Source organism: Oncorhynchus keta, unplaced genomic scaffold (assembly GCF_023373465.1).
Source record: "Oncorhynchus keta strain PuntledgeMale-10-30-2019 unplaced genomic scaffold, Oket_V2 Un_scaffold_15365_pilon_pilon, whole genome shotgun sequence".
Taxonomy (NCBI): Eukaryota; Metazoa; Chordata; class Actinopteri; order Salmoniformes; family Salmonidae; genus Oncorhynchus; species Oncorhynchus keta.
The window spans coordinates 249,059-262,500 of NW_026290799.1; the positions used below are offsets into that span (position 1 = coordinate 249,059).

Consider the following 13,442-nt stretch of genomic DNA (forward strand, 5'->3'; position numbering starts at 1 on the left):
TACAACACTTTAGATTACAATTGCCAGGGCTATATCTGGAATGTCTCCCTAGTCCTTATATAGTGCACTACACTATATTGGGAATAGGGAGACATTTTCTGGATGTCCCAGGAATGAGAAGAACTTGAGAAAAGAAACCTATCCCGATTCCCAGACAAAAATATTTTACAGTCTCAACACAAAAAAAGGGTACAAAATTATAAGTATGAATACTATAATGCAATTGTTTTATACATTTTCCTTAAAAAAGAAAATGAGAAAGGCATGACATCATACCAAATACCAAACAAATAAAACAAAGTCTGAGCACATTTTGGTCTCAACCAAAAAAATATATATTCTTTGTGATTTAAACGTCTTTTAAACAGCAATTTGCAAAATCCCGACTCATTAGGAAGAAGAAACACCAGTTTTAGGAAACATCAACATTCCCCTATAAGTGTTGGCATTTTTCATTTTATTCCATTTTCTCTCTTTTTACATCTCTTGAAACTTTGTACATGTCAGTAAAAAAAAAAGAGAAAAAAAAGAACCGTTTCATTAAGAACAAAGTCTCAAAAAGGGGACGGACCCAGAGTCTGAGTACATCAGTGGAGGATGAGGAGAGTGTGGTTTGTTTGTGTATGCATCCAAAATGGCACCTTATTCCCTACATAATGCACTCATTTTGAGCAGGGCCCGAGTGTACTAGTTGGAAATAGGGTGTCACCTATTTGGGACACAGCCCAAGTCTCCTGTTTAATGCTACAATCCCTCCACAAACTTCTCCAGCGTATCTCCTGTCGTATCCCCTCCAGTACCCAAGTCATTCTTCAACCCTCCTCTGGCGGGCGTGTTCATCTGCGATAGCATGGCGCTCTGCTCCGCCAAGTGTCCCTGGTCCATGGAGCCAGGCATTGGGCCCCCCAAGCCTGGGTGGGGGGACCCCGGGTGGGATGAGGGCTGAACCTGGGGAGAAGGGCTGGAATGTGGGGGTTGTTGCGAGGGCGGGCACGGGGATTGTACAGGTGCAGGGGACCGGTTGGAGAGGGCATTGGCCATTGGGGACTGGCCAGGGAGATGAGCTCCAGACTGGGGCTGGCTGGCCAGCAGGTGGGCCTGGGGACTCATGGTGGGGCTAGGCAGGACCGGGGAGCCACCCATCTGCTGCTTGAGGATGGCCTGTTGGTTAGAGATACCCTGCTGTTGTTGCTGGAGCATCCGCTGGTGCAAGAGGTTCTGGGTGGTGGAGGGGTCCATGCCCAGGCCAGATTGACCCATCTGGGCCATGGGAGGGAGCTGGCCCTGGGCATGCATGGCTAGCTGCTGCATGCGGAGCTGAGAGTAGCTGGCCGTCTGACCTTGGGTCTGGGGAGGGAACGGACCAGGATGGGCCTGCTGCTGTTGCTGCTGTTGTTGTTGCTGCTGTTGTTGTTGTTGCTGCTGTTGCTGCTGTTGTTGCTGCTGCTGTTGCTGCTGTTGCTGCTGCTGTTGCTGCTGCTGCTGTTGTTGCTGCTGCTGCTGCTGCTGCTGTTGTTGCTGCTGCTGTTGCTGCTGCTGCTGCTGTTGTCGAAGGAGCTGCCTCCGGTAGAGCTCCTGTATCTGGGCAGCGTTGGGTTGGGGGTTGTGTCCAGAGTTCATGAGTTGCCCCTGGGGTCCTAAGGCAGCCATCCCTTGGGCGGTGGGTTGTTGAGGCTGCTGAGGGGCATCCCGGGCCTCTGGCCCCCCCCGGCCCCAGCCTGCATCGCCGTCTGGGCTCCCAACACCCCTGGCTGCTGTTGTTGCAGGGGGTTGCTGGCGTGGTACTTGGCTGTTCTCTGTTTGATGAATGCCGCCATGAGCTGGGGGTTGGACTTCAGGATGTTGAGGACCTGCTGCTGCTGCTGGGGTGAGCTGGGGGACTTAAGGGTCATCAGGAGGTCCTGGAGGGCATTGGGGGCGATGGCCCCGGGTCTCTGGGATGGCGTCTGTGGTCTGGGACCCCCCGGCTGGGGGACCAACATCCTCTGAACCTGTTGCTGAGGAGACAACATGGGTCTCTGTTGCATCGGTATCCCCTGCTGGGGTTGACCCACCTGAGGAGGGACTCCAACTCCTGGTTGTCCAGGCTGAGCTCCCGTTATGGCTCCCCCAGCGCTGGGCCACTGACCTGGGGCCATGGGCTGCTGCATGCCCTGGGGCCCTCTGGGTCCCACCATTTGACCCCCAACCACCTGCATGGGTCCGGCCATGCGTTGCTGCTGCTGGGGGTGAGGCTGGGGGTTCTGTTGCAGTGGCAGGCCGTTCATGTTGACCCGGTAGTTCTGCTGGTTCTGCTGCTGCGCCTGGGCCACCATCTCAATGTGCCGCGCCATCTTGACCGCAGCGAGAGGGGGTTGTTGTTGAGGTTGAGGCTGGGGTGGTTGTGGGGGGAGAGGTGACTGCTGCTGGTGTAAAGGAGACGCTTGAGGTCCCCCCTTGCCCTGGGAAGCTGGCGTAAGGGGATGACCGTTGCGAGGAGGGAACACTGGTGACATACCTGCAGCGTTTGGGGTCTGCGGCTGGTTTGAAAGCGGTTGCTGGGGGGTTTGGGGTGTGTTAGGCTGGGGATGTGAGGGGGTTGTGTTGGGGGCTGTAGTGGGGGCCTGAGGGGGGACGGTAAGCTCTGAGGCATTGCTCTTCCCTGCATGGTGGCCATTCTTCTCCTCATCATCTGAGCCTGCTGTAAGCGGTGCTGGAGCTGCTGCTGCCTAAGCTTGTGCTTGATGTTAAGACAGAACGGTACAGGACACTTGTTCTCCTGGCAGTGCTTGGCATGGTAGCAGCACAGAGCGATGAGCTGCTTGCACACGGGGCAACCACCGTTAGTCTTCCTCTTGCAACCTAAAATAGATAAGATATGTTATTGTCAAGGATACATCTAAGTGTAACCCCCCCCGAGACACATGGATCCACCGAGGTTAAGAGGACAGGGTCAGTCGCAGTGCCATGCCCTTGGAGCAGTTTTGGGGTTAAGTGCCTTGCTCAAGGGCACAACGGCAGGACACTGATGCCAGCAACCAATTTCATTACCTTTGGTGTGCTGCACCACGCGCTTCATCTTCTGGCAGGACGGCAGGCTGCAGTTGGCGTTGCGACACTGGCAGGCGTGAACCAGGGACTGGATGCAACGCTGGATGCTGAGACGGCGTGACTCCTGGGGGCTCTTAGAGGCCTCGCCGGCGCTGCCCGCTCCATTGCCGTCGTCGTCCAGCCCCAGGCCCCACTTGACCATCTGGTGCTCGTGGCCCTTGGCGGCGTAGCAGTTGATACACAGGTCAAAGTCCTGAGAGGAGAGAGGTGGGGGTTAATACATGCATGGGCAGATGTAAGTAACAGAGAGCACAGCTATCGCCTGCTTGCTCTTTAGGGTCTAGGCCGGGTTATTGTAAAGCACTTTGACAACCGGCTTCATAAAATTCATTTGATTGATTGGGACACAGGAACATGGTATAAATCTCCAAAGACGGTGAGGATGTATGAGCACGTGTGTGTGTGTGTCTCTTACCTCACAGACGGTACAGTGCCAGCGCGTCTCCACGTGGTGTTTACACTCGTTGCAGGTGTAGACGAAGCGGTCCTGACCCTGGTTGTGCAGCTCCACCAACATGCACATGGTGCTCCACTTACACCTTTCGGGAACAAATGGTAGGAATTCATCAACCAATGGTCCTCTATGGCAGGGGGTTTTCAAACCTCTCCTCGAGGTCCCCCAGTCGTTCCATGTATTTGATCTATTCCACAGCTAGCACACCTGATTCAACTTGTCAACTAACCAGCCTTGAATAGGTGAATCAGGTGAGTTAGTTCTGGGCTACAACTAAATTGTGAAACGTCTGGTGGTCCCCGAGGAGAGGTTAGAAACCATTGGCCTATGGAACGCTCTACCTTACCGTCCGAGAGCCACTCCATCCATCAAGCAACTTTAAAACTGGCTTAAAAATACCAAAACTCACTGTCACAGACTCTCTCTGTGAAGGCCTTTCAGCACCTACCATTGTTGCTTTAGCTGGCTCGATTCTTACTGATTGTTTCCTTTTTATTGATACATTTAGAACACTTAACAGAGGCTCTTATCCAGAGCGCCTTAGTCAGTGCATTCAAATTAGGTAGGTAAGTTAACAGTCATAATTGTTCAATTCTAACGTAGGATTCAAGAGGTAGAACTTTGAGATTCCGCCATTATGAAAAGAGCTATACAAATCAAATGTACTATCATTACCTCCTGAGAGAGCTGAACTCCCAGTGCTTGTCCCGGGCCAGGGTGAGGAAGGCGTCGCGGCCGTCCATCAGGTCACAGTTCAGCAGGGGGTCAGGGTCCATGATGGGGGGCAACATGTTGGCCATCTGGGCCGAGTGCAGGTGGATCACAAAGAACACCTGGAGGGAGAGATGAGAGAAATACTCTTGGAGAAGAGGGCATCACTCAATTCCTGATTGTTTGATATTGGTTTTGGGTCAGGCCAATAATATCCCAGCTCAGAGATTACAGAAGAGAACCTACACATGGCACCATTCTAAGAAACAACTTCATAAAACAGTTAAAGCCATTGAAAGACGACATGCATTTCAAAGCAAGCGTGGTGACGTCATCATACCTCTTTGTGTTTGTCGAGGCTGGCGTAGAGCTTCTGGGACAGGTCATTGGCTACAATCGGCATGCCAGGCTTCTTCTTATTGGTTCGGCTCACGCTGCCCTTGTTCTTATTGGTCTTCTTGCTGTTCTTCTTCTTGGCGTTCTTCGTGTCCCCTGGCGTGCCCTGAGGGGAAGAGAAGAGGGAAGAGTTCGAAAAATATGGCAAATTAACTAATGTTTAAACACAAGACAGTGAGGGCACAAACAAACATTCACCACATGCATGTTATGCATTCGACTAAAATGATTTCACATTAATAAAAACATGAATGTGAAATTTGACTAGACAGGTAGGAGTTATGTATTCATGTAGGTAAGGTTAGCTATTGATAATGATGTCTCTAGTACTATCATCGGTCTACCCTATGACTCGTCTCTCCTCCTCCCACCTCAGGTGTGTCGGAGCAGGCTACGTTCTCCTCCTTCTTCCTCTCTTCCGCCTCCTGTTCCAGCTCCTTGATGCTCTCCTCCAGCACGTTGGGCCAGAAGTCCCCCTCAAAGTAGGGCATCTCATTGGCCCCCGTCAGACAGTCCTCTGTCGCCTGCTTGAAGATGTCCTGAAGAAAAACATAGGAGAAGAAGATTATTTTAAATGTCCAATGGACACAAATGTTCAACTAATATACGAGTCTTCTGCTCAGAAACATCAAAACACTTTAGAGGTTGAAGGCTTGGTTGGCCCGGTTGCAGAGAAGACAACTTTCCCAAGGCCAAGGCTGGGGACTCAACTGTACCAAGTCTACAAGATAGGCCTGAAAGGCTTTAGCCATTGAGAGGCCTACCTTGAAGTCGTGGAGGATCCTCTCCACAAAAGCAGTATCCAGCATCTTCTTGTACCACTCCTGCAGCCTCTTGGGCTTGGGGGATCTAACTTTAACCCTTAATCCTTACCTTAATCCTAACTATAATCATAATCCTAAATCACCTTGAAGTCATGGAGGATCCTCTCAGCGAAGGCCTTCTCCAGCATCTTCCTGTACCACTCCTGCAGCCTCTTGGGCTTGGGGATCTTCTGGTCGGCAGGGTGGCAGTGGAAGATGTAGTCGTCCCCCTCGCTGGGGGGGCACGCCCAGATGTGACCCTGAGAGTAGCTGAGGGGGAGAAGAGACAACGGTTGGTTGTTTTGGTAGGGAGACATTTAATGCAAGTGAGGAGTTACCGCCATTAAGTGCTTTTACTTGAGAAAACCGCAATATGAATGCATTTCATTGTACTATTAAGACCTACCCGAGTTTCTTTACATACTCCAGGTAGCCAATAAGGATCTCATGATAGACGGCCGTCCTTAGCAGTCGAGGTTTGAAGAAGTGAATACTGTCCAAGTAAGATATGTAAACCCGTCTGTGGAGGAAGGGAGACACAGGAGTAAACAAATGTCATCAGTTAGTCATTTCCATTACGTCATCAATTATTTCAACACATTTATAAAAAAATATGTTACTACTGAATCAAGGGTCTACCAACACATCACATTCCGTGTACCCCATTACAGGTACTCCGGACCAGCCCCATGTAGGGGTACAGGTACTCCGGACCAGCCCCATGTAGGGGTACAGGTACTCCGGACCAGCCCCATGTAGGGGTACAGGTACTCCGGACCAGCCCCATGTAGGGGTACAGGTACTCCGGACCAGCCCCATGTAGGGGTACAGGTACTCCGGACCAGCCCCATGTAGGGGTACAGGTACTCCGGACCAGCCCCATGTAGGGGTACAGGTACTCCGGACCAGCCCCATGTAGGGGTACAGGTACTCCGGACCAGCCCCATGTAGGGGTACAGGTACTCCCCGGACCAGCCCCATGTAGGGGTACAGGTACTCCGGACCAGCCCCATGTAGGGGTACAGGTACTCCGGACCAGCCCCATGTAGGGGTACAGGTACTCCGGACCAGCCCCATGTAGGGGTACAGGTGCTGACCTGGTGTTGGGGAAGGAGCAGTCCGAGCCGTACTCCTGAACGTGCATCCCGAAGAAACACACATCCACGCCGTCGATCTCCTCAAAGGCAAAAAGCGCTTTGGTTCTGTAGGGGAAGGTTTCAGACATCTCACCGGTGTCCACAAACCTGACCAGAAAAATCAGAAAGACAGACGTCGGTCTACATCGAACATTAACCACGTGTCAAAGAGGCCAAACTGAGTGGGCGGCAGGTAGCCTAGCAGTTAAGAGCTTTGGGCCAGTAAACGAAAGGTCAATGTGCCCTTGAGCAAGGCGCTTAACCCTAATCTGATCCTGTAAGTCACTCTGGATAGGAGCCTCTGCTAAATATGAACGGACCATTGAAGGCAGTAACAGGGAGTGTTTAGTCTGCTCAAACATGCAGGTTCAACAACATGGGATTTAAGAGATGAATATATGATCAGGTTTTATGTGGTGTATTATCATCTCTTGGGCTCTCTGCAAAGCCAAAGTCAAACAAGGGTGCCGACCACACTGTTTACCGGCAACAATAAAACAGGAGCGTGGACACATATTTAGTGTATTGACTATGTTGAGGTACAGACAAGACTTCCTTACATGCTGTGAAAGTTCCTGCACAACTAAAGTAGTGCAATAAATGTGTATACCGTCAGTACTCTAAAATGTTAGGTAGTGCGTGTCCACTCCTCAGTCTCTACCTGGATTTCATGCCAGGTTTGACCTCTGTAGTTTTGTCAGAGCTGGCCACCACTCGTACGTACACCTCCCCTGCCTCAGGGTGGTTCTGCCTCTTCAGATACTTATTCACCCGGTCCTCGATGTACATGCCCAACCGCGTCGTCTGCAACCCTACACACACACACACACACACACACACACACACACACACACACACACACACACACACACACACACACACACACACACACACACACACACACACACACACACACACACACACACACACACACACACACACACACACACACACACAGAGAGAGAGATTGGTCCAAAAGGGCACAAATTAAGCCTTCATTCAGCAGGACATGTTTTATGTATGAATACATGTGCAGACAGATTCTAATTTAGCTTAATAACATGTGCATGGAAAGGTCAAACACGCTCTCTGGTACTACAAATACCAGAGGCAAAACCGCAAATGTGTGGGTGAGAGAGAGCTACTGCAGGTAATTGGTGAACGCCAGTGATGTCATAAGCCCATGACATTTACCATATGGAAGTGGTTTGTCATATAGACAAAGGCTTCTGTAAAGCTTGAATAACTAGGCTATTAAACGGATGTTCAGAAAGATTGGCTTTTTTACATTTTTTATATTGCATGACGACTTGGCTAAGTATTCCAATACTCTTAAAGGGGAAATCAGCCATTGCTACATCAAATTATGACCTTGAAGGATTGATACAGTGTGGACACATTGATTATTGAAAAATATAACTTCGAAATGGCTCATGAGCTCAGTTCAACCATCGTACCCCATCAGAACCCAAAATAATCTGTTTTACTCCAATGTTTGAAAACAAAGTAAATGTAACCAAACACTATATCGCCTATATTAAAACTATATTTTTGATACCACAGATGGTCAGTCCTTGCATCCATAGCTTGGTCTATGAATTTGAAAGCAGTTCCATTTCTCCAGCCCCATCATTCAGCTTTGTACCGAAACAGGGGCGGGGATAACGCTTTGTTATTGTTTCAACTGCGGATCGCCACTTTAAGATGGGGCTTATAGCCAGGGAATGGAAAAGAGGACGTACTTTTTGCAGAAAACTTGTTGTCTTTCCGTGTTTTCCCACTCTTCTTCAAACAGTTGTCACAGATGAATCTGCAGAGTGAGAGAAAGAAAAAGAGTCATTCATGTAACTGGTATCGAATTGAACTTCTTCCCACCATTTTGTGACTGTCAGAGGTCAGGCTGAACGTTTACCCGGATGGCCAGATGACGTCATAGTGAAGAACACATATCTGATGCATCTTCCGTCCGCAATCTTTACAGTCCACAAACCTGGTGACAAAAACAACACATCTTGGTTTACTACAGACACCCATTAACAGCTATACCCGTTATGTCCCCCATGTAGGTCAACAGTTTCTCTTCTTGTTTGTTTCAATTGTACTGTTCACGATATGTAAGAGTGCTGATTGGCTAGACTGCTAGAACAGGAAGCCATAGAGAGATCAACATTCACTTAATATTCCTCCAGTTCTTACGCACGTGCAAGCAGACCAATGCAAGTGCGCCTTTGTAGGAGGGGTTGAAACACAATACTCATATGTAGGCCATTATTCATTTATATATTCATAAAAAAAATACACTTTCCGTTATAATAAACCTCAAAATGTGTAAATAGAATGGACATTAAAAGGTGAGCAAAAGTGGAGATTATGAGTGGCTCTTATGTTGTCTATTGAAAATCAAGCACGTGGCCAAAGGTGTACATGTTGAAACGCTCCCCTAGGTGATATAAAACTAAACACCAGACGGCGCTTCAGAGCTGACCAGGAAGTCTAGTCAGGACATCTGCAGGAGCAGCAGGCTGATATGAAAGGTATATGAGTGAGTGTTCAGGACATCTACAGGAGCAGCAGGCTGATATGAAAGGTATATGAGTGAGTATTCAGGACATCTACAGGAGCAGCAGGCTGATATGAAAGGTATATGAGTGAGTGTTCAGGACATCTACAGGAGCAGCAGGCTGATATGAAAGGTATATGAGTGAGTGTTCAGGACATCTACAGGAGCAGCAGGCTGATATGAAAGGTATATGAGTGAGTGTTCAGGACATCTACAGGAGCAGCAGGCTGATATGAAAGGTATATGAGTGAGTGTTCAGGACATCTACAGGAGCAGCAGGCTGATATGAAAGGTATATGAGTGAGTGTTCAGGACATCTACAGGAGCAGCAGGCTGATATGAAAGGTATATGAGTGAGTGTTCAGGACATCTACAGGAGCAGCAGGCTGATATGAAAGGTATATGAGTGAGTGTTCAGGACATCTACAGGAGCAGCAGGCTGATATGAAAGATATGAGTGAGTGTTCAGGACATCTGCAGGAGCAGCAGGCTGATATGAAAGGTATGAGTGAGTGTTCAGGACATCTACAGGAGCAGCAGGCTGATATGAAAGGTATATGAGTGAGTGTTCAGGACATCTACAGGAGCAGCAGGCTGATATGAAAGGTATATGAGTGAGTGTTCAGGACATCTACAGGAGCAGCAGGCTGATATATGAAAGGTATATGAGTGAGTGTTCAGGACATCTGCAGGAGCAGCAGGCTGATATGAAAGGTATGAGTGAGTGTTCAGGACATCTGCAGGAGCAGCAGGCTGATATGAAAGGTATGAGTGAGTGTTCAGGACATCTGCAGGAGCAGCAGGCTGATATGAAAGGTATGAGTGAGTGTGAGCCATAAACATACAGATGGATGGTTAAAGAGCCTTACGGTTCAGGGTCTAGTGTATCGTTCTTCTTCCTCTCAAACTGGTCTTTACATATCATCCTGAAGAGGCAGAGAAGACAGCAACTGGTGAGATGACACGGTTAAATCATGACATGAGACAAACATTTACTGCAAATACCTGAATATAAAACAAGACCCTATTGGAGTTGAAGTGAACTGGAGAACAAGTTAAGCAGAGACGGGTTGACTCACGTCTGTGGTTGTGCCGGGTCGTCCCCTAACGTCACATTGTGCCCCTGGATCTCATTGAAGCACTTCTCACAGAAATGATACCTGGAACAAGACGAGACACACACTACAGCGCAAGGAACACAGAAAATGGCACCAGACCCAAAGAGCACCAACAGACATTCAAAACATCCACTTGCCTCAACTAGATATAACTGAATTGTGGTTGTCGTACCTAGCTGCCTTAAGTAGATGCATCAACTAAGTTACTCTGGATAAAAGTGTCTGCTAAATGTACAGATCTGAAATACGATGACTACCTGTAAAGGTTGTCAGTGCATATGAACATCAGAAAAGCCATGTCTGAGCTCATTAGTACTTGCACATTTAACTCAAATGCAAATCTTTCCATTAGGACTTGGGAGTGTCAGAACAGTAGACCATGCTGCAAGAGAGATCAGGGCCTGTATATTCATAAAGCATTTCAGCAAAGGAGTGGTGATCTAGGATCAGACCCCCCACCCCAGATGCATGTTATCTTATGGCGTTCGTTATTTGGTGATCGAAAACGGTCAAACTGATCCTAGATCAGAACTCCTAATCGGAGATGCTTTATTAATACGGGCTCAGAGCATGCGGCCTTGTGTTACAGCGTTATGCCATCTATTCACACGCCACGGCCGCTGTGCTGCACAACCCCATTCCAACGCATGCAGAGGAAAAACTGGCTGCAGTTACATGACCTGAACACCAGGTGGAGCAAGGGGGCAGTGTTCTGATTGAGCACTCTGCCATTTAGCGCAGAGAGGCACAACTCTTACCTGTTCTGGTAGCTGTAGTAGGTGCCGCCGGTGGGTATGGTGCACAACTGCTTACCATAACAGCAGAGAGTTTGAGGCGAGAACTCATACTGCGAAGGAAGTGGCCAACAAGAAAATGTTAGAATACAGATTTGCAAGAAAAGTTATTTTCAGAGATGAAAACAATCTCTGCCTCCGATCCCCCCTCTCTTCCCTTAATCTCACCTTGCGGCCACAGCAGTAGCCAAGGCTCATCATAACGGGGTCTATCTCCAGCTCAAACACCTCGGCCAGCTTGGAGCAGAACTTGTAGACACGGGATGTCTTGCGGTTGTAGATCCAGGCGTTGTTGAACATGACCCAGATGTCTTCCACGTACTGCCAGGGTTCCTGGTACTGACCCGTGTCCAGCTTACGCTTTATGGTGGACAGGTCGATGGGGTTCTTCACGATGTCAAAGTAGTCCTGGAGGGAAGAAAGTCAGTTGTTCATCAGACCGCATCAGTCAATTGCTACACCTAATAAACATATGCAGACATATTTTCATAGAAAATAAAGTGAATATAACCCATGATTCATCCTAAAATATTAGCAGACCTGCCAACCCTGTCCAACGTTTTAAGAGTACCAGACGCGCGCGGCAGATTGGAGATTCACCTGGCGTGCGTAGTACGGACTGACCTGGCGTGCGTAGTACGGACTGACCTGGCGTGCGTAGTACGGACTGACCTGGCGGGCGTAGTACGGACTGACCTGGCGGGCGTAGTACGGACTGACCTGGCGGGCGTAGTACGGACTGACCTGGCGGGCGTAGTACGGACTGACCTGGCGGGCGTAGTACGGACTGACCTGGAGTTCTTTCCCCACCACACACTGTTTGTTAGTCTGATCGCAATTATAGAATTGTACCAAATCAAGTCTATGAAAGATTGGAATACTTTATTTGACAGCATTTCCATTACACACATCAACAAGATCTAATTAGAAAGAACAAAGGGCCTTTATTCTTGGAGTTAAAAAAAAAAAAAAATAAACAAATAAGTTATTTGTTTAGGTACAAAATGTACAAAGGTCTTATCCAGGATAATAAAAAATGTTAAACTCTGATATGATAAGAACAAATGTTTGAAGCAGAGCATCAAATAAACATGTTATCCATAATAAAAAGGAAATAGCAATGATAGGAAACAGTGAGTGACAACAAATCTTCAGAAGACCTTCAAATATTCAGGAAACCATTTCCTAGACAGGTAGCTAGCAGATTTATCCTTATGCAGCAGGGTAGACTTCTGTGGCAAACAGTTCTTCTGGCAATCACTGAAACCTTCTTGGTAACAAGGGCACTCAGTAGGTCTGTACTGAGGGAAGCTCTGTACTGGGTTTTGTTCTTCGAAACGAGACTGAATGTTCATTCGCAATCTGCATTGCTGTGGAAAATGACCAATACCCCCAGCATCACAGCCGAAAGGTGGGATTAGACCAGGCAACACCCCCCCCTCCCCTTTCATTGTGCTGACTTCTCTCCAGGCCTGATCCGTGCGCATGTTGACCAGACTCTGCTCAAATGGTGTTGCCTACTAGTCTAAACTCATCTTCCACCAGATCAAGAGGCTCCCTCAGGAATAATGCAGGGAAAGTGTGCCATGAAAAAGTTGAGGGATGAGAACTTGGCAGTCTGCCTGTTGGCGATGTCAGCGACCACTGCATGCTGGAGGAGCACATCGTCAAATGGATATTTCAGCAACATGTAGTCTACTGCAGAAGAAAATAAGTTTCTGACATCTGCATAGAAGGTCTTCAGATCCAGCTTGCCTTGGCTTCCTATGTAGGTGTGGGTGTCCTGGCCAATGGACAGCTCCTCGTTAGAAAGATGGTTGTGTCTCTCCAGGTAGGAGAGAGTGTAGGCTTGACACCAGTACATTTTTCCCATGAGCACACGTGCTTAGACAAACATTATGGATCACACCCGGTTCAGTTCTCTGAAGAAGTATTTTACAAGACATAAATAAAAGAGTCATACTGATAAGTAGGTTCGCTAGGCTACCGCAAAGGGAATCTGACTGCTGTTCAGTAGGCTACCAGAAGAGTCTGGTGTTTCAGCCTATGTGAAGGTGCCTATTGTATTTCTTTGCAGTGCATACATCATTTCAGAGTTTCATAAATGTATCAAATCTCAAATCTAGTGCAACCGCATTTTAGAAGCATTGCCTCCATAGCTAATACCGGACACTCATTCATTCTTCATCATTCAGTCTTCTAAACTCCCGACTCCATTTAATGCCAAGATGTTTATATTTAATTTTACTTTTCTAATGCTTTTTGTGACGTGGATCATAATTACAGTTACAGTATCAGGTTGCGTGATCCTCGTAATGTTACTGTGGAAAATACAACTAATGGGGATGCAGAATTAAATGTATATCACACTCGTAAGTTA

General features: G+C 48.0%; 1 protein-coding gene across 1 annotated transcript in view; it reads right to left on the reverse strand.

Annotated features, from left to right (window-relative positions):
- Positions 1–440: 440 nt before the first annotated feature.
- crebbpa (CREB binding protein a) overlaps positions 441–13,442 on the reverse strand; it is a 70,888-nt gene continuing 57,886 nt past the window's right edge. Inside the window, 18 exon segments of the mRNA XM_052514208.1 lie at positions 441–1,652; positions 1,655–2,600; positions 2,603–2,841; positions 3,031–3,283; positions 3,506–3,629; positions 4,220–4,377; positions 4,596–4,757; positions 5,023–5,190; positions 5,559–5,724; positions 5,861–5,974; positions 6,552–6,698; positions 7,252–7,402; positions 8,333–8,400; positions 8,503–8,580; positions 10,020–10,076; positions 10,230–10,310; positions 11,027–11,115; positions 11,231–11,470. Of these exon segments, the coding sequence (XP_052370168.1) occupies positions 745–1,652; positions 1,655–2,600; positions 2,603–2,841; positions 3,031–3,283; positions 3,506–3,629; positions 4,220–4,377; positions 4,596–4,757; positions 5,023–5,190; positions 5,559–5,724; positions 5,861–5,974; positions 6,552–6,698; positions 7,252–7,402; positions 8,333–8,400; positions 8,503–8,580; positions 10,020–10,076; positions 10,230–10,310; positions 11,027–11,115; positions 11,231–11,470 (4,149 nt within the window). The 3' untranslated portion in view covers positions 441–744.